This window comes from Oncorhynchus mykiss, chromosome 20, assembly GCF_013265735.2.
Source record: "Oncorhynchus mykiss isolate Arlee chromosome 20, USDA_OmykA_1.1, whole genome shotgun sequence".
Taxonomy (NCBI): domain Eukaryota; kingdom Metazoa; phylum Chordata; class Actinopteri; order Salmoniformes; family Salmonidae; genus Oncorhynchus; species Oncorhynchus mykiss.
The window spans coordinates 19821709-19843083 of NC_048584.1; the positions used below are offsets into that span (position 1 = coordinate 19821709).

General features: G+C 41.9%; 1 protein-coding gene across 1 annotated transcript in view; it reads left to right on the top strand.

Moving 5' to 3' along the window:
• The window catches only part of LOC110498765 (src kinase-associated phosphoprotein 1), a 44340-nt gene extending 23959 nt beyond the window's left edge, over positions 1-20381 (top strand). The window contains exons 9-12 of the mRNA XM_036955941.1: positions 464-703; positions 3462-3515; positions 3802-3911; positions 18724-20381. Coding sequence (XP_036811836.1) covers positions 464-703; positions 3462-3515; positions 3802-3911; positions 18724-18816 — 497 coding nt within the window. The 3' untranslated portion in view covers positions 18817-20381. The remainder of the gene's footprint in view (positions 1-463; positions 704-3461; positions 3516-3801; positions 3912-18723) is intronic.
• Positions 20382-21375: the final 994 nt, after the last annotated feature.

Genomic DNA, 21375 nt, shown 5'->3' on the forward strand with positions numbered 1-21375 from the left:
ACCCCATCATTTGTCTTGTCCTCTTTTACTACTAAACAAGATCCAGATAGACATGGAGTTTGAGGCGAAGATTTTGCTCTCTGTTACTTGCTCTGGATTTATGAAGGGTGGATTTTTCCTTTTTCCCGCCAACTGTTCATCAAAGGAGTACATTAATGTCCAATAGAATGACTAGATGTTTCACAGATATCGTTTAAAATATAATCAAATGGGGAAGTCAGTGGATGCCATCTTCTACTCTGGGCCCTTTGGGGAGGGAGGGAGAGAGGGAGAGAGGGAGAGAGGGAGGGAGGGAGGGAGGGAGGGAGGGAGGGAGGGAGGGAGGGAGGGAGGGAGGGAGGGAGAGAGGGAGAGAGAGAGAGAGAGAGAGAGAGAGAGCGAGAGAGAGAGAGAGAGAGAGAGAGAGAGAGAGAGAGAGAGAGAGACTGCTCATTATTTTATGCCATGTCTGTGTCCCATGCAGATTTGAGTTCCAGCTTCATCCCCTTTGATGACGATGAGGAAGAGGAAGAGGAAGAGGAGGAGGAGACCTATGATGACATTGAGGGGGTGACCGGGGCGGCCAGCCCTCCCCCTCGTCCCACCCCCGCCCCCGTCCTGCCCCAGCAGGCCAAAGCCTCTCTCAGTAGCCAGGAGGAATGGAGGCCCAAGCAGGGGGGGCAAGAGGAAGCAGAGGAGGATGATATCTACGAGGTGCTCCCAGGTATGAGAACACACACATTCTCATTACCCCTCAGAGATGCATCACTATCACTGTAACTCAAAGACTAATTACACATTATAAATAATTTATTCTTAATAAGAGTGTCAGAGGTCTGGCTGCTGTTTACAGAGTAAATACAGGACTGTCCCACAGGCAGGTGGGTGGCTAAAGGGATCCTGAGAATGACCAAAGGGGGCGACTTCTCAGTGTCATTATCCATCACTCCATTTAAGATACATCAAGATTCTGTTTCCCCTTTGCCGAAATCATTGGTTGGAGAGATATGTGTCTTGTCAACTGCCTTTTCACCATAAAAAGCCATCTGGGATGGGTACAGACCCTGACCACAGATGGTGTATCGAATGTCTTTTTCTTTCACTTTCTCACCCTACCACTTATCAATCTCTCTTTCCTTCTTTGATCGCTCTCAGATGTTCTTAAAAGGCACTGGATGTAGTACATTGATTACAAACCTTGTTCTTTTCACATATTTATTTTAAAGAAAGATATTTTCCTATTATTATAATTATTGTAACAAGTTACATTTTTAATGGGTAACCATGGCTGTTAAGTTGGTGCAGTAGGTGTATTGGTCAGTGGTCTGGGTGTATTTGTGTTTGTGTGTGTGTGTGTGTGTGCGTGTGTGTGCGTGTGTGTGCACATATGCATCTTTGTGTGTGTGTCTTTTCCATGCTGTTACTGGAAGCAGAGGGCAGGTTGGTCTGGAGGGTGTATAGGGTTGCTGGCTGGTGGCTTTACTGTCAGACTGACAGCGTGACGATGGATGTGGGAGACAGAGAGCAGGGATATCACTGTCACCTCTCAGACCACGAGGTGCCACGCCCGTAATCCATGTCACATCTAGCTCTATAAGGCTAAGGAGGTTGAGAAATGTCCCCTTTAGATATTTGGTTTATGTGATTCAAAGTTAACAGTAGCATATGGTAAAAGTTTAAAACTCTGTTGTTCATTGTAATGTGGTAAAGTGCACATCCCTGCTTGTCTGGTCAATTGATTAGCACTGTTAACACGTAAGGTAGAGTAAGTGCCCTATTGGCTGCGTGTCGGCAAGGCCGACGGGCTCAATAGGCAGGATTGGGCGGCCTCCTATGGTGCCAGCATTTTCGGAGCTAAACTGACCAAGACGCACCTCCAACAACAACACATAAAACATCACATAATTCTGCCCAAAAACAATGACAATTTATTCCAACCAGTGGCATATGGGCTTTTTAGGTGAGCGCTGATGACATCGTGTGATAAGCAGTGCCCGTGTTGTCAAAGGCAGGGGCGCAAAATATTTGTATTGTCCATTCCCAGCGCACCTCTCCAGGGTGTTATTGGAGACACGCATCTAACATAAATCATTTAGCAGATATAGGATATGTTAGAAAGAGTATGTGGCCTTTTCTGAAGCCTAAAGGCTGGAGATAAAATGTATGGCAATGTAATGAGACGGACACTTTTTACATCATGCAGGTTTCTCCAGATCAAATTGCCAAATCTAAATGGCCCTCAAGCAAATAATAAATGCACTGTCATGTTAACAAACAACATATCCTAAAAACAGGACAGATATGGAATGGACAATCACTACTGTTGTCCAGGAGTTTCACCCTGTTGTCATGATCAGTGATTTCAAGTTTGTATCCTTCTATTTTTGACATGTTGATCATAGCGAAAAAGAAAATACTTCTGCATTTCCCGCTGTGTAAACAAATTGCAAATATGCTCACGATAGCTCCTGATAAAGTTGGGTAGATGATATTCAGTGCTTAAATAGCCAAGTTGATTAGTCACAGGAATCAGGACTAATAAAGGAAATGCAATGGCCTGTTTTACAAATGGTGGGCCTACCACATGGATGGGCGTTCATAAAATTACATTGCGGGCCGACATGGTTGGCTACACCAGATTAAGCACAAGACAATGTCTTTTGGTCGTCTTTTTTTGGTCCGATTCGGACCGGATGTCTTTTTTTTGTGTTATATAAATGGTAGGTTTACGATATAGATGGGCATTCATAAAATTCAATTTCAGGCAGCACTGTAGGCTACACCTCCGTAAGCACGGACCGTCACCGACATCTTTTCGACGTCTTTTTTTGGTGGCCTTGATTTCCACATCTAAGAACATTGGTTTGTGGTCCGGCCCAGACCAAATCTGAACCAATGATAGACGTCTATCTTTGGTTCAGATTTTGTCCAGTCTGGACCAGTCTTGATTTGACCTGAACATAAACGTCTATAAATGACTTATTTTCAACTTTCATTCAGAACCCAAAATTTGCTTGATTTAATCATCCGGAAAATACATATTTTTTACGTCAGGAAAATAAGTATTTTCCACTTTCATTCAGAACCAAAAAAGGAACCTGATTTCAACGTCTGTAAACACATATTTTTCAATGTCCGGAAAATATTTATTTTAAACATATGGAAAATACCTTTTCACCTTTCATTCAGAACTTAACTTCTACGTCTGGAAAATACATATTTTTTAAAATATCTTTTCAACATAACATTTTGCTTACTGTGACTATTCTGGTTTTGCGTGAGAGCGTGATTTTTTTGGTCCTGCCTGGGGTGGCAGAACGGCAAGGACACGCCCTGGTGTAAGTATGTAGTCGTGTCCAGGGCCAAGGGAGGTGGTGGGAAGACAGGTGGTACCCACATCTCCACAATACAGAAAGTGCATTATCTTTTCCAGGAAAGGTCTTGGAATTTCTCACCTCTTTTGTTTTCATCCCATTTTCCAGACGATGACTTTCCAGAACCAATTGAGGAGATAAGTGAGAAGAGCACAAAACCAGGTCTGAATACCAAAGAGCACGCATTGACCAGCAAAATAGGAAAGTAAAAAAATGAATGTATAAATGTTGGATACCCTTTCAACAATCTGTATCAACTTTTCATCTTCCACAAAGTCCCCTTTGTCAGCTGTTTATGTTAATACAAGATAGATGAGGGTATGAAGGAAATGAGATATCAGCAAGCTGCTGTTCTAGAGAGGAGGTGTGTAGGTGTCACTTTTATAGAGTTAAAGATAGAGGTATTACTGACATATTTTAGGCAACAGCATTGTGTGTTTTTCCTTAGTCTGGTCCATGGACTATGCCAACTACTACCAGGGCTTGTGGGACTGTGAGGCAGACGAGCCTGATGAGCTGGCCTTCCAGAGAGGTGACCTCATCTATATCGTCAGTAAGGTCAGCATCAACAACGCCAGTCAAAGTTCCTTCATGCACTTCATCAACAAGCTACATATAGTATGTTCTATTCTAATTTGATTCTGATATTTTCCAAATAACGCCTCAATCCCTCTTTGTAACACTTATTTAAGTCTAACTCCAACCCATCCATTGTCCAATCCAAGGCCAGTGGGAAGGGGGGGGGCTATCAGATGTTCGGTAATGGGATTGTGGGACATTACTGAGTCTGTATCTGTATCATGGGGGTTAATTGAGAGAGCAGCCATGCGAAACCCCGCTGTGTTCAACACAAATTGCAGGTGGAGCATCCTGCATCTCAGCTTTTTTCCATCAATCTATTTCCCTGTGTTTTATGGCAATTGTGTAGTAACATGCAGTCTATCTACTTGTTACAGCCACTCTAGTGGAAATCAATGTGTTGTAATTTGGGCACCGCCGCCCACTAAGCTTTTCAAGACCTTGTTCGCATTGAAGCTATTTTGGAAGGCTTGGATTTGTGTGTCATCATATATCCTGTTTTTACAGTATGTACAACTGGTATTTTATAGGAAGAGTTAAGAATAATTTTTAGTTGAACACGGTGGTCTCCTCTGCAGTATCAGATAAAGGAGCATGTATCTATGTGTACTAGTTTATAAAGGAATGTCAAAACAACCCAGTCTATTTTTCATAGAAGCATAATAATGCCACTTGCTCTGAATCTGTTGGAAGTGGATCAAGAAGACATTACCAGCCTTCAAGTGTTTTAGGATTTCTACAGTATTACCTTTCAGTGTAGGTGTTGGCTTACCTACCTTTCACTGTAACAGACCAACTGTTAGTGGCTGTAGCTGTACCATCTGGTACACGGCTATAATGATACAGATGACTCGTTTTGTCAAGCCGATAGACTACAACAGAGCCTTCTAACGGTCCCGTAATGGATTGAAAGTGAGGGCCTCATTGTAATTAATTTAGAGGTGATTCCTTCCTGTCTGTTTCTGAGTGGAAGCCTTTGGTTTAGTGTGACACTAGTCCACCCGTGTCCCACTCACACTCATAACCTTGTACCACATTTTCCTCATGAATTACACGATTAGGACCCTACGTGGCTATGTTTGTTTTAACGAGCCTTATGGGAGGGCAATCCCTGTTCCCTCTCTGGTGCGTCAGTAGAGCAGTCAATTTAGTTTAACAGGGGTTTCCTGGGAATCCTGACCTCTACGAATGAAATACAGGCCCTTGGCTGCAATTTAAGCCTAGCTCTAACTGGGGAACACAGACATAAAATGGCCATAATAAAACTAAGGCCCATAAATTCTCATGAACAGAGGCTTGAGGTGTTGGGGGAGGCTGGGTGTATGTCAACACTGCCCATAATTACAAAGGAGTAAGGACACGCTCTAAGTGCTAAATCAATGGTGCTAACAAACTGTTATTTTTAAGGCCGAGGCTTCAGATACTGAGTTTTCCCCCACGCCCCGCTCTACTGAGTTTTCCCCCACGTCCCTCCCGCCCCTCCGGAAACCTCTTTCTTAAAGCCTAAGATCCGGATCACATTCTGCGCATGTGTTATTTTATGCACACATTCGTTTTTCTAACTTCCCCCGCCCTTCACGTTTCGCTCTGTACTCACCCTCTTCTGAACCATGAAGATGTAGTCTATGTCTCTGTCTCATATTTCTGAACAGCTGAATCAAAAACCCTGCGGTGATTAGAACAAACATTCCAAAACATATATATTATGAAGGCTCCAGCTGAATGTTCCAGGCAGCTGAGAGTGTATTCAGACCAGTAAAAAAGGGTGTTTTTCATCACCCTGTGCCAAAGTTATACCATACCATTTGGAAAGTATAAAGACCCCTTGAATATTTCCACATGTTGGTACGTTACAGCTTTATTTTAAAATGGATTCAATTGTTTAAAAAAATTAACTGAAATATAACATTTACATAAGTATTCAGACCCTTTAAATCAGTACTTTATTGAAGCATCTTTGGCAGCAATTACAGCCTCGAGTCTTCTTGGGTATGACACTACAAGCTTGGCACGTCTATATTTGGGGAGTTTCTCCCATTCTTCTCTATAGATCCTGTCAAGCTCTCTCAGGTTGGATGGGGAGCGTCGCTGCACAACTATTCTCAGGTCTCTCCAGAGTTGTTTGATCAGGTTCAAGTCCGGGCTCTGGCCGGGCCACTCAAGGACATTCAGAGAGTTGTCCCGAAGTCACTCCTATGTTGTCTTGGCTGTGTGCTTAGGGTCATTTCCTAGTTAAATAAAGGTTAAATAAAAAAATATACACTGCTCAAAAAAATAAAGGGAACACTAAAATAACACATCCTAGATCTGAATTAATGAAATATTCTTATTAAATACTTTTTTCTTTACATAGCTGAATGTGCTGACAACAAAATCACACACAAATTATCAATGGAAATCAAATTTATCAACCGATGGAGGTCTGGATTAGGAGTCACACTCAAAATTAAAGTGGAAAACCACACTACAGGCTGATCCAACTTTGATGTAATGTCCTTAAAACAAGTCAAAATGAGGCTCAGTAGTGTGTGTGGCCTCCACGTGCCTGTATGACTTCCCTAAAACGTCTGGGCATGCTCCTGATGAGGTGGCGGATGGTCTCCTGAGGGATCTCCTCCCAGACCTGGACTAAAGCATCCGCCAACTCCTGGACAGTCTGTGGTGCAAAGTGACGTTGGTGGATGGAGCGAGACATGATGTCCCAGATGTGCTCATTTGGATTCAGGTCTAGGGAATGGGCGGGCCAGTCCATAGCATCAATGCCTTCCTCTTGCAGGAACTGCTGACACACTCCAGCCACATGAGGTCTAGCATTGTCTTGCATTAGGAGGAACCCAGGGCCAACCGCACCAGCATACGGTCTCACAAGGGGTCTGAGGATCTCATCTCAGTACCTAATGGCAGTCAGGCTACCTCTGGCGAGCACATGGAAAAAAATGCCACCCCACACCATGACTGACCCACCGCCAAACCGGTCATGCTGGAGGATGTTGCAGGCAGCAGAACGTTCTCCACGGCGTCTCCAGACTCTGTCACGTCTGTCACATGTGCTCAGTGTGAACCTGCTTTCATCTGTGAAGAGCACAGGGCGCCAGTGGCGAATTTGCCATTCTTGGTGTTCTCTGGCAAATGAAAAACGTCCTGCACGGTGTTGGGCTGTAAGCACAACCCCCACCTGTGGACGTCGGGCCCTCATACCACCCTCATGGAGTCTGTTTCTGACCGTTTGAGCAGTCACATGCACATTTGTGGCCTGCTGGAGGTCATTTTGCAGGGCTCTGGCAGTGCTCCTCCTGCTCCTCCTTGCACAAAGGCGGAGGTAGCGGTCCTGCTGCTGGGTTGTTGTCCTCCTCCATATCTCCTGATGTACTGGCCTGTCTCCTGGTAGCGCCTCCATGCTCTGGACACTACGCTGACAGACACAGCAAACCTTCTTGCCACAGCTCGCATTGATGTGCCATCCTGGATGAGCTGCACTACCTGAGCCACTTGTGTGGGTTGTAGACTCTGTCTCATGCTACCACTAGAGTGAAAGCACCGCCAGCATTCAAAAGTGACCAAAACATCAGCCAGGAAGCATAGGAACTGAGAATTGGTCTGTGGTCACCACCTGCAGAACCACTCCTTTATTGGGGGTGTCTTGCTAATTGCCTATAATTTCCACCTGTTGTCTATTCTATTTGCACAACAGCATGTGAAATTTATTGTCAATCAGTGTTGCTTCCTAAGTGGACAGTTTGATTTCACAGAAGTGTGATTGACTTGGAGTTACATTGTGTTGTTTAAGTGTTCCCTTTATTTTTTTGAGCAGCGTATATATATAATTGTCTTCGCCCCAGTCTGAGGTCTTGAGTGCTCTGGAGCAGGTTTTCATCCAAGATCTCTCTGTATTTTTACCGTTCATCTTTCCCTCGATCTTGACTAGTCTCCCAGGCCCTGCTGCTGAAAAACATCCCCACAGCATGTGTTGCCACCACCATGCTTCACTGTAGGGATGGTGCCGGGTTTCCTCCAGATGTGATGCTTGGCATTCAGCATTCCAACATTTTCATTTTGTTCTACCTTTTTTTCAATGTACATTTCTTTGTAAACAGTTGAAGTCGGAAGTTTACATATTCTTAGGTAGGAGGTAGGTAGGTAACTCGTTTTTCAACCTCTCTACAAATTTCTTGTTAACAAACTATAGTTTTGGCAAGTTGGTTAGGACATCTACTTTGTGCATGACAAAAGTAATTTGTCCAACAATTGTTTACAGACAGATTATTTCACTTATAATTCACTGTATCACAATTCCAGTGGGTCAGAAGTTTACATACACTAAGTTGAAAAATCCAGAAAATTATTTAATGGCTTTAGAAGCTTCTGATAGGCGAATTAACATAATTTGAGTGAATTGGAGGTGTACCTTACCTGTGGATGTATTTCAAGGCCTACCTTCAAACTAAGTGCCTCTTTGCTTGACATCATAGGAAAATCAAAAAATTGTAGACCTCCACAAGTCTGGTTCATCCTTGGGAGCAATTTACAAACACCTGAAGGTACCACGTTCATCTGTACAAACAATAGTACGCAAGTATAAACACCATGGGACCACGCAGCTGTCATACCTCTCAGGAAGGAGACGCGTTCTGTCTCCTAGAGATGAACGTACTTTGGTGCGAGAAGCGAAAATCAATCCCAGAACAACAGCAATGGACCTTGTGAAGATGCTGGAGGAAACAGGTACAAAAGTATCTATATCCACAGTAAAACGAGTCCCTATATCGACATAACCTGAAAGGCCGCTCAGCAAGGAAGAAGCCACTGGTCCAAAACCGCCATGAAAAAGCCAGACTACGGTTTGCAACTGCACATGGGGACAAAGATTGTACTTTTTGGAGAAATGTCCTCTGGTCTGATGAAACAAACTTATTGTGGGAAGCTTGTGGAAGACTACCCGAAACGTTTGACCCAAGATAAACAATTTAAAGCCAAATACTGATTAAGTCTATGTAAACTTCTGACCCACTGGGAATGTGATGAAAGAAATTAAAGCTGAAATAAATCATTCTCTTTACTATTATTCTGACATTTCTCATTCATTAAATAAAGTGGTGATCCTAACTGACCTAAGACAGGGAATTTTTACTAGGATTAAATGTAAGGAATTGTGAACAACTAAGTTGAAATGTTGTTGGCTAAGGTGTATGTAAACTTCTGACTTCAACTGTACATCCATAAAAAATATTTTGACTGGCTGAGAAACGCTGCCTTACTTCTCTCTCTTCCAGACTCCTGACCCCTACACGTTCATTACTATGGGACAGTTAGAAATCGAATTTGAATACGACAGTTTATACAAATCTCCGCAGTTGAAAACTAAATGTTAATCTAAAAAAAAAGTGAGATAATATCTAGATGCTTTTTATAGTGGATATCGAGTTTATAAATTGCCTGGCTGGGCTGATAAGACAGTGGATTATGCAGTCAGATGGAACAGAGTAAATAGGCATTTTAACGTCATAGATTTAGCCGGTGGTAACTTGTGGAATAGACACCAGCTGGAATGCGCTTTTAACCAATCAGCATTCAGGATTAGACCTACCCATTGTGTAAATGCTGATATTGTGGCAAGTAAATATTTTACAGAAAATACATTATCAAAATGTTTGTATGAGTTACATGCAGCTAAGAAAAACATGAAATCGCTAGACTGCGCGTTTGTGTTGTGCTTATGTTTGCAATACTGACAACAATGTTTATACGAACATTTTGATAACGTATTTTAAGTCAAATATGTAAATAGCTGCATGTATTCTCCTCCCATCCTGAAAAAAGAACATGAAATGATGCTTACTGAGGCATGGAATCCAATAGTTTTAACAATTTTGTGTACAACATGAAGTTTGTAGGCTACACCAGTGACCAGAACAAAGGCGATCAAGGAGGGGGGTTGGCGGCAGTGGAGCACTCAGCACAGCAGCTACGTAGGCAGCGGTGTGCAACCAGCTACAACAAAAAAAAATCATGCACATTGGCAGAAATATCAACAAAAAAATTCTAGGCACGTTGGAATACAGAAACTCTGTGATTTGATTAACTGCCTGAGTGTAGACCAGGCTAAGGGCTAGCCACAGGCACGGTGTCGTATGGCTGTGAACTGAGTATTACATGACGATTATACAAAGAGCCCCCATCAATTATTATTGATCTAGCGAGATATTACTGTAAAGAGGAGCATTTTTACAGTATTTGTGTGTTTCTTTTTATTGGATAGTTTTTTATTTTACTGTGTTTGTATATAAGGGGGAAATTGTGTGTGTGTGTGTGTGTGTGTGTGTGTGTGTGTGTGTGACATTTTAGAGCATGACATGTTTTTAGCTGTTATAGATTCTTCTGATAAACATTATCATACTAATATCAAACTATTTTACTCTCTACCATTTTTATATTTTTTGGATATACTACTGGATTTAACACCGTTTGGTGTGTCTTTGGCATATACAATTGTGTAATTGTTATTGTCTAACTTTTTATTAGTGTTTACTCTATTTAGATTTATTTTGATCCTGACAGACTCCCGTGTCCTAACCCTAACCCTAACCCAGACCTAACCCTGGGATAGAGTTTTATTTTTCAGCGGGACAATTAGACTAATTTCAATGCCAAAAAATAGGTGCTGAGTGTTGGCTCGTTACAGCTCCTTTGAAGCCTTAGGAGATGCAGAGAAGATGAAGGATACCCGGCCTTTACATTATAAGTTTCTGTCACAAGGAGTTTCCTGGTTCAGTGTTGGTCAAGTCTCTCCAGGGTCCCTCCTCCAAGGAGTTCCTGAAGATGTTTGAGTTCCTCACCTTCCAGATGCCCACCTCCAAAGTGGAGGAGGAGGTCCCCAGGACTCCTGATAAAATGCCTGAAATTAGTAAATACGATCTTTGCTCTGCTAACATCTGTATTGCTTATATTCACTCCTAAGCATGGTTCTCACTAATCTTTCGGGTTGTCCTGCATTCCAGAACGGTAATTTATGTAGCCGGAATCAAAAGACATGGCTCCACAGGTTAGCAGCCACATTCCGATATTCCCAGAGGCACTCATCTGGAATGGTGGAATGGAGTGGGTGAGATTTACGATGTCAACCCATCCAGCCTCCTTTAGAGAGAGAGAGAGAGAGAGAGAGAGAGAGAGAGAGAGAGAGAGAGAGAGAGAGAGAGAGAGAGAGAGAGAGAGAGAGAGAGAGGACTACTCTAGACACTGCTGTTGTCTCCAGAACATGGACACTAGTGACACCTAGTGGCTTACCTCTGTGCGTTTCTGTCTCTAATTAATACTGTGAATGTTTAATGGATGACAGCACACACACTGAGACTGATTTACACTAGTAGGCTGTATCTCCCTCTTAAATTAACATGAACTTTACCCTAAGTAAATAACCATGAGTTATGTTTAAGTTTGCAGCAAGGAGAAAAAACAAACAATTTAGAATTGATTAAATGAATTAAAAACCTGTATTCATAAATGCAATCAAAACAGAAATAAATAAATAACTTTCATTTTAAACATTCACACAGGCACACCTTTTCTCTCTCTCACACACAACACAGCTTAACGCTTCAGGCATTCTAAATGAGTGTCACTAAAGGAAAAAATAACTGGCTCTATGGATACAAGGAACATATTAAACTTGTTGAAGAATGTTACGAAAACATTGTAACCATCTGTACTTTTCAGAGAACTTCCAACATACACTTATAGGGAAAAAAAATGTGTTATCTAGAACCTAAAAGGGTTCTTCGGTTGTCCCCATAGGAGAACCCTTTGAAGAACCATTGTTGGTTCCAAGTAGAACCCTTTTGAGTTCCATGTAGAACCGTTTTGAGTTCCATGTAGAACCCTTTTGATTTCCATGTAGAATGCTTTCCAGAGAGAGTTCTACATAGAACCCAAAAGAGTTCTACCTGGAACCATTAAAGGGTTCCAGGTGGACTCTTTCAAGGGGGCGTCTACATTGAACCCAAAAGAGTTCTACCTAGAACCAAAAAGGGTTCTCCTTTGTGGACAGCTGAAGAACCCTTTTGGAACGCTTTTTTCTATGAGTGTAGGCCTACCCTTCCTCCCTCCCACACCCTCTCTCTCTCTTACTTACTCCCGATCTCACACACATCCTCTCTCACACACACATACAATCATACACACCCCACGCTTGCATATGGAGCCTACCTTCGAAACATCTCTTTGAGTAGCCTATTCCTTTTAAATTTTTCCTGTGCCATCCAAATATGTACATAGCCTAGTCAGTGGTCAAGTTATCCGGCTAGCAACCGTTTGTTATCAAACCAAAACATAGCGAACTGCGAGTAGTTTAAAATGGCTCACGAATCCGGAGCAGAAATAAAATAACATATTGGGCCCACTTTAGCTCCGGTAATATTGGGCATCATTTTTACATTATTTTGTCTAGAGGCACACGGTCTTTGGCAAAGTAGCTAAAGGCGCAAGCATTTACTGTGTTATGTTCTGCACATAAAAGGTGCGCTTAGAAGGTTACATGCGTTGAAGAAATGGAGACGTGATTAACGGCGTCAAGAGAAATGATGCTGATAAATATGTCACATTCTATATTTTTACATCAGAAATGTATCAATTTATGTTGGAAGGTAGAACCAAATCATATAAAGATGTGTCTGTAACTACATCATTATCCTCCATCAGTCAGCGTGCTTCAATAGGACAAAGTGGAAACTATATATGCTACCATTTGGAATTATAGTGTAATGTGCAATGCGCTGCTGAAATAATTTGGTTGTAATATAACAATATATTCCACTCATTATCTGGATTTCATTGATACACTGTACGCTGATCATTTTAGCTGGTGAAACTGTAGCAGTTGCAGTAATGATGTAAGTCACATAGAAAAGTTGATCTTGTGCAATACATCCCATAATATCTGATGATTTCTTCAACATACAGTGCATTCGAAAAGTATTCAGACCACTTGACCTTTTCCACATTTTGTTAAGTTAGTCTTATTCTAAAATTAATTAAATTGTTTTTCCCCCTCATCAATCTACACACAATACCCCATAATGACAAAGCAAAAACAGGTTTACATTTTTTTTGCTAATTTATAATCAAATGGAATACTGAAATATGACATTGACATAAGTATGCAGAATCTTTACTCAGTACTTTGTTGAAGCACCTTTGCCAGCGATTACAGCCCAAGTTTTCTTGGGTATGACGCTACATGCTTGGCACACCTGTATTTGGGGAGTTTCTCCCATTCTTCTCTGCAGATCCTCACAAGCTCTGTCAGGTTGGGAGTGTCGCTGCACAGCTATTTTCAGGTCTCTCCAGAGATGTTCGATCGGGTTCAAGTCCGGGCTCTGGCTGGGCCACTCAAGGACATTCAGAGACTTGTCCCGAAGCCACTCCTGCATTGCCTTGGCTGTGTGCTTAGGTTCGTTGTCCTGTTGGAAGATGAATTTTCACCCCATTCTGATGTTCTGAGCCCTCTGGATTAGGTTTTCATCAAGGATCTCTCTATACTTTGCTCTGTTCATCTTTCCGTCAATCCTGACTAGTCTGCGAGTCCCTGACACTGAAAAACATCCCCACAGCATGATGCAGCCACCACCATGCTTCACGGTAGGGATGGTGCCAGGTAGGGATGGCATTTAGGCCAAAGAGTTCAATCTTGGTTTCATCAGACCAGAGAATCTTGTTTCTCATGGTCCGAGAGTCCTTTAGGTGCCTTTTGGCAAAGTCCAAGCGGGCTATCATGTGCCTTTTACTGAGGAGTGGCTTTCGTCTGGCCACTCTAGCATAAAGGCCTGATTGGTGCAGTGCTGCAGAGATGGTTGTCCTTTTGGAAGGTTCTCCAATTCTACAGAGGAACTCTGGAGCTCTGTCAGAGTGACCATCGGGTTCTTTGTCACCTTCCTGACCAATGCCCTTCTCCCACGATTGCAGTTTGGCCGGGTGGCCAGCCAGCTCTAGGAAGAGTCTTGGTGGTTCCAAACTTCTTCCATTTAAGAATGATGGAGGCCACTGTGTTCTTTGGGGACCGTCAATGCTGCATAAATGTTTTGTGACCCTTCTCCAGATCTGTGCCTCGACACAATCCTGTCTTGGAGCTCTACAGACAATTCCTTCGACCTCATAGCTTGGTTTTTGCTCTAACATGAACTGTCAACTGTGGGACCTTATATAGACAGGTGTGTGCCTTGACAAATCATGTCCAATCAATTGAATTTACCACAGGTGGACTCCAATAGAGTTGTATAAACATCTCAAGGATGATCAATGGAAACAGGACGCACCTGAGCTCAATTTCGAGTCTCATAGCAAAGTGTCTGAATTCTGTTTTTTAGAGGTCTGAATACTTTCCAAATGTACTGTATGTACGTTATAAGGATACTGAAACTGTAAGACTGACATCTGCTCCAAACCTTACATTTTATATATTTTTTTTATATGATTTGCAGTAAACTTGAAAACATTATACATACTGGTACATAGCTAAATACTGTATGGAACATTTGATTTAACCTTTATTATTCCTTCTATTCAGCACTTCAAAAAGATCAGTTTTTAAAATTACATTATGTCTTTTTTGCTATTGGATTACATTTTAGTTAAATCTAAACTGTGAGCTCATTATTATCGGATGTATTGGTGACTAAACTAAATGTTCTCATGGTATGACTCAGAGGTGAAAGATGTGTTGAACTCCATGCTCAATCAAAGGTTCTGAACAAAAAAGACAGGGGGCATTACAAGTGTTTGCAGATTTACTGTTGTACTAAGAGTTTTCAAAATATACCACTTACATCTGAACAATTTGACAAAGTGATTGACAAAAATATGTAGTTTGCATTGAATTGTATTTTCTTAGGATAAATAATATGTGAGTATCTTATTTCCACATAGGGTCATATTCTCATGTCCTCAACTGCCTTAAGTCCATAACAACCCCAGTTGGCCCATTGCCATAGGTCACACAATGTGAATGTGGCCAAAGAAAAGGGAAAGGGAGGAAAAACAATCAGATGGAGATCCCTTTATCGCTTCGTGTGAACCCTTTATCCCCCTCTCTTTATCGCTCCTTTCCTTTGTCACACACCCCTTTAAAGCTGCTTTTGTGTCTATAGACACCAATACCCTATAGACAGGGCAAGACATCCTATTTACCACCCAAAGTGGTAGGGGGTGAGTCTGGGATTTGGGGTCATCTAGGAGGCAGTGGTCATCTCCCGGTCAACTACAGAAAGGTTATTTTTCCGGCCGAGCCAATAGCCTAGAACTGTGCCTGGGCAACCCCTAACATTCTGCCTAATTATTATAAATGAGGGGCAGCGTAAACAGCTATTATTACAGACACTCAGTGGTATACACAAATCCACTTTAAATTGCTATTAAGTTAAAGAACCATCCATAATCCAAAGGCGGCTTTCGAAGAGAAGCGGATTGTTTGTTCCTTCATCATTTAGACCACTCTCATGCTCAGTTATCTCTCGACTTTGAATCTATCACGTTGATTGAATTAAAAGATTGCCTGTTTATTAAAATTTCAAGAAATCACCAAGCCTAAAACCAGTGTGTCCAAATAGGCATTGCTAGGATTCCCTTTAAATATTCATATCTGGCAAAAATAAGTAGACATTTATTTTGCAATGGTCGGATACGTGTCCATGTGCAAAAATATTTCCAGAACAGCTAAGGCAGTCCAGTCCACCTGTGTGAGCAAAATTCTTTGACTAGATTTGTGGTCAAATAGACCAGGAGCTGCGGCTTGTAAGAGGTGTCCATGTTTCATTGTTAGGATGACTAGTGGAGAGAGACGCAGCGCTGCAGTGTGTGTCTGATGACTCTCCTTGTGGATGAGAGCAAAACAGAGAGGGGGGAGAGGTAGCTAGAGAGAAAGAGGGGGCGATGGAGGGAGGGCAGGGAGAGATTGTAACACCCAGACGGCGGGTTCAGCGGCAGGGCAATGAGAGACTTCCTGCGCTCCATCACGCCCAAGGCCTGCCTTATGGGTCAGTCTTATTAACACTCCTCCTGCGTACGTGTGTGTTTGTGTTTGTGCTCGTACGTGTGTGTATGTAGGTGTGTGTTTGTGTTCGTACGTGTGTGTATGTAGGTGTGTGCGTCTGTGTATGTGAATGTATGTGTTTACGTGTGTATGTATTGCTTATACATCAAGAGAAATAGTGAGAGCAAAAATACACAGAATGACAGTGGAACGTGAGCAGAACCTGATGTTCAAAAAGGAGTGAATATATAGCTCAAGGAGGAGAGTGGGAATCGGGTAGAGCAGCTGTCACAGTGACCTGGCATGGCATACAAAGTGCTCCTTCTCCTGCATCCTGCTTCTGTCATTCACCCTATGAGAGACAGTCAAGCCAACCTCCTTCCTCTTCAGGCATCGTTAGCTGTCAATCTGTCCTCCTGCCCAAAGTGAGCGATGGGTCCATCCAAATGTCACCATTAGCCAGCCCCCTGAGTGGTAAATAAACGATGCTACTGGTGTACTGCAGATGTTGTCATGGCAACTTGCGCAATCCCCCTCTCTCCCCGTGCCGGCCCCACCCATGTTCATTTGCACCCTCTCAATGGAGGAGTCATGGGGAGGTCAACGAGTCAAAGCACTGCCACAACATGGCGCTGTTCTCTCCTCATTCCACCTCCTCCCACCATACACAGTTATGAACTCAGGCCGCACAAAACATTCCAGACTGCCACTAAGGGCCACTTGATAATTTTTTTATTGGAGGAGAATGTCTTGGTATGGAAATGGCATGGCATCCTTGGCACCCACAGAAAGGTGTTATCCATTCTATTTTCTCCTGAAACTTAAAGTCCTACTCCATTCTCATTTTCACCTCATTTAACACCTGATTTACTTAACAAAAGTCACATCTCAATAGGGGACACTGGTATCCCCCATCACATGAAACATGTGTGTGTGGGGGGGGAGGCCGATGACGTCACAAAGTGACCATCAGACCAACCATCAGTTGTGTCGAAAAAACACTATTTTGCTCAAAATTTAGATTTTATGTACCCTTTAGTGAGTGTACTTTATTGTATTTATATTACTTTTCAACAGGAAAAGTCCCCAAAAAATCACTGGAAGATCATCATATCCAAAAGTCTGATATGCATTTTACACCAAATGAAAGGAGAAAAATCAGAAGGAGGTAGGAGAGATTGAAGTTAGGGCATTGTCATTGGAATACATTTCCTCCCTATGCTTCTCTACGAGACCTCCCCTTCCAGCAGGTGTACTCTGTATGAACCCGTAGTAAGCAGCGAGGAAGATGGAGTTGGCATGCTTGACAGACCTTTGCTGCCATTGGCACACTGTGGTGATGTAGCAAGCGTATTCAAATGGTGGCGTTAATAATCAAAAAGAGCTTTCTCAGGGAGGACGTGAGACTGGCTGCACAGATGGGCTGGGGAGATAAATACAACTTTCTGTCACTGGGGTTGGAGGAATGGAGCTGCAACAGCCCCGGGGGAGAGAAACGGTTTCGTTCCTACTCTCTGATGCCCCAGTCCGTCTGTTTCTCTCCTTTTTTGGATTACTATTCAAGCTAGCTTTCCACAACATTTTCGCTGTATGTTTTTGGTTTTTAAGATAGAAACATGGGTTTTTATTACTTCAGATATTAGGGCCATGTGTTGGAAATCACAGGGACTAGAAAGAAAATGTGTGTGCTTGCTTCACATGTCTTAAAGCCAGCAAGCACATCAATTTGCCATTTTGAGTGGAGTATTCCACCTTCAATCACTCTGTAATTGCATTGAAACAGTCAGTTCTCAGTGCTCTGTGTAGGTGAACAGACAGAATGATAATGTTCTCTCTGTTCTGCACATCCAGATGGATGAGCTGCTTATCATGACCTGCTCTAAGAACACTTCAGGCCTGGACCATCACTCTGATCTGTGAGCTCTAACCGGCCAATATGTCATCTCTGTCCAGACACAACTTATACGTTATCTCTGTCCAGTCACCAGTCATTAGGAGTAGGTCTGTTTTTCATTCCTCTGGCTCTATAGTGAGGTGTCAGAACTCTCTGTATGATAGGATGGGCTGCTGACTGAGGATGTGGGATCTATCACACCAGTGGCCAGAGAGACAGCCAGGAGAGGGAGAAATGGTTCTACAAACATGCGTTCTACACGTAAACCTCATACAAATGGATTGATCGATAGATATAAGATAGCCTTTGGCTTTCAGATGTTGTACCCAGAGTGCGAATTACACCGTGACATTCGGGGGGGGGGGGGGTCTCACGCCATTTGATGAATGGAAAGAGACATCTGTTACAAAACACCAAAAAGTGTAATGACATTTAGCGATTGTCATTGGGTCTACATTCTTGTAGCCGGAATTAATTGATGTGCCTTTCTGACTGACAAAAGGACCTTTTTTTGTGTTAAGAAAAGGACACCTGAAAAGAGGCTGAAATATGGGACTGTCACGGGATGACAAGTGCTGCCACATGGATTTTTTTTTTTTTTACCATGTGGGAGTGTTCGTTTAATTTGGAATAAGCTTTTATTTGAATATTTACCACTGTAGCAGTACAAATTGCATTTTAAACCAATAGGACAATCTGAGACCCCCCTGGGCCCCTGGTAATTCTCAATCTGCATGTACCCCAAAAATGACCCCAAAACAAGGTATCAAGAGCCATTTTGAGGCAATGCTAAATTCTGTTATAAACCTATGATGACATAGTCTACTGAGCATAGTTATGCGTGTTCCTCCTCACCATACTTGTGTCTCTCTGTGTTCCAGGAGTATAACATCCATGGCTGGTGGGTCGGAGAGCTAAATGGTACCATCGGTATCGTCCCTAAAGACTTCCTCCACCCTGCCTACATCCTCTGAGCTCCAAGAAGTACTGGATCACTCTCTTATTGTTAAGATTATAAAATAATTTAATGGAGTAATGTAGCGTAACAGGTCTCCTGACACCCACTGAGATAGCCATTGAGAGAGCAGGAGATGTGTATATTCGCAGCGCTTGGCCGGCCATTTAGGACATCTGGTGGCTGAAAGTAGAACTGCGTGGGAAATTGAATCAGCATTTATAGACAGGTTGGTTGTTTAGCAACAAAACCGACGTGTGCGCAACTATGGGGCAAAATAACTGGCTTAGGTGGTTGACAGCATGTAAACTATATTTAGTCTCTAAATGTTTATTGAAAATGTAAATATATTTGCACAATGAGCACTTGTTGTCTCTCAAATACATAGTTACAGTTGTTGGTTAGCTAGCTAATTCATTTTTAGCCATATTAGCGTAGACGTGTCATGAGTCAAAACAAGAAATGGTATCAATAACAAGATGCAATGAGCTGAAACGAGCCACCTACGATTCCCCACATGACAGCTTCTTCTCATTGTTGCTAGCTATCTGACCATCCAGAATCATTACACCACATGGCCTTCTGCATCATCGACATGCGCGCATCGTTGTTTCTTGACATTGTCAGCTAACCCGTCTTTATAGATATTGATATGCTCAGTAATGCTTAATTATAGCATCATTGACATCATCATTGGATTGGGAAAAATTATTCCAACTATACGCCATAGAAAAAATATCACACTGCACAATACTACAGGAACTGTATGTTACACGTTCCGCTCTGATGATCGTTTATCTTTGTATTATGCCTTACTTCTTTCTACAGTTGAGTGATGTGACTGACTGCGTTCCCAGTCCCAAACACTGAACACTTCGAGATTGATGACAAACTGAGATATTTTATTATTTCGTAATATAATGTAATGCAATGCTGTTAGTGTAAGGTTTTTGTAGAATGTTTTTGTAAAGATTGACTTAATTTCCATGCATAAATGACATTACCTTGGTCCTTCAGAGGCCTTTGGTCTACACATTGAATTATGGATCATGTGAAAAGGTTTCCTCTATCCAATTGTTTCCAGTGTGCAGTATTTGTACCCATGTGTGTGAATGGGAATGGCCAGATATTTATGAAACATTATGCCCTTGTGACTAAAATAAGAAATCCTCACCTCTGAGTGAACTGGGGGCTATTTGACATTACAAAGCATACTGACTTGTGCCTTCAACAGCCTTGTGTCTGAAGGAAGGCTACAGTGCGTGTTATCTTGATGCTGACATTAAGATATATAGGCAACAAGGGTTCAGGCTTGCTCCACTATCTTGTTTCAATTAAGAGTTTGAAATTGGAATACCTGATAATTAACAATATCAAGAAAAATACTATATTTTGATTGTTGAGCTTGTACAAATATATTTTCTTAGCCTAGTGGTTGTGTTTTTCTTATGGTTTGGGCCTACTGGCCTTTTATGTCCGAGTGAATTGATTGAGTGCTTATGCTTTAACATCATGCTGTTTGTGACTGCTGTCTTTCTATACGCTTTTTGTGTTTTAAAAGAAGTGCACTCTCCTACACATCAACTTGGTCTCAGAGCATTTCATATTATTCTGTATGTACATCCAAGACACTCCATTTAGTAGGTATGAATGAATTTGTGGATGTCCATCATTCATTTCATATATGTTACGAATTGCAATTCGCATGATATGTTACAAATTGCAATTCGTACAATATGTTGCGAATTGCAATTTGTACAATATGTTACACATTTGCAAAACTTATATGTTACGAATTTCAATTTGTTGTGGCTACCTACCTATACGGAAAACTAATATATGGAAATATATGTATATTAAGGATATGTTTTATATGGGCATATATGGTGTAAACGTACACTTAGTATACCAAACATTAGGAACACCTACTCCCATACCCCGTTCAAAGGCACTTACATTTTTTTTGTCTGGCCCATTCACGCTCTGAATGGCACACATACACAATCCAAGTCTCAATTGTCTCAAGGCTTAAAAATCCTTCTTTAACCTGTCCTCTTCCCCTTCATCTACACAAATTGAAGTGGATTTAAGGAGTGACATCAATAAGGGATCATAGCTTTCACCAGGATTCACCTGGTCAGTCTATGTCATGGAAAGAGCAGGTGTCCTTAATGTTTTGTACACTCAGTGTATATGCCCATATACAGTATGCTTATATATGTATCCACACATATGTACGTATATGTCACATACTGTATATGTTGAAATATTCATTTACATGACATACATTTCTTACTTTTATATACATACAGTATATATGCATTTATTTATAATACTTATATGCTCATACTGTAAATGTATGAAACATGGTATTCAAATGTTTATTACATATAGGTCCTTTGTATGTCACAATACTTGAGTGATAATGCCCGAGATGCCGGTGTTTGGAGGATACATTGGCATGGGTGCTGTTAGAACCGAGACGAGGGCCAGCAAACCGTGCCAATATATCCTCCAAACACCGGCTTCAAGGCCATTGTCACTTTTATACAACAGGTTAAACAACATGTTCAAATAA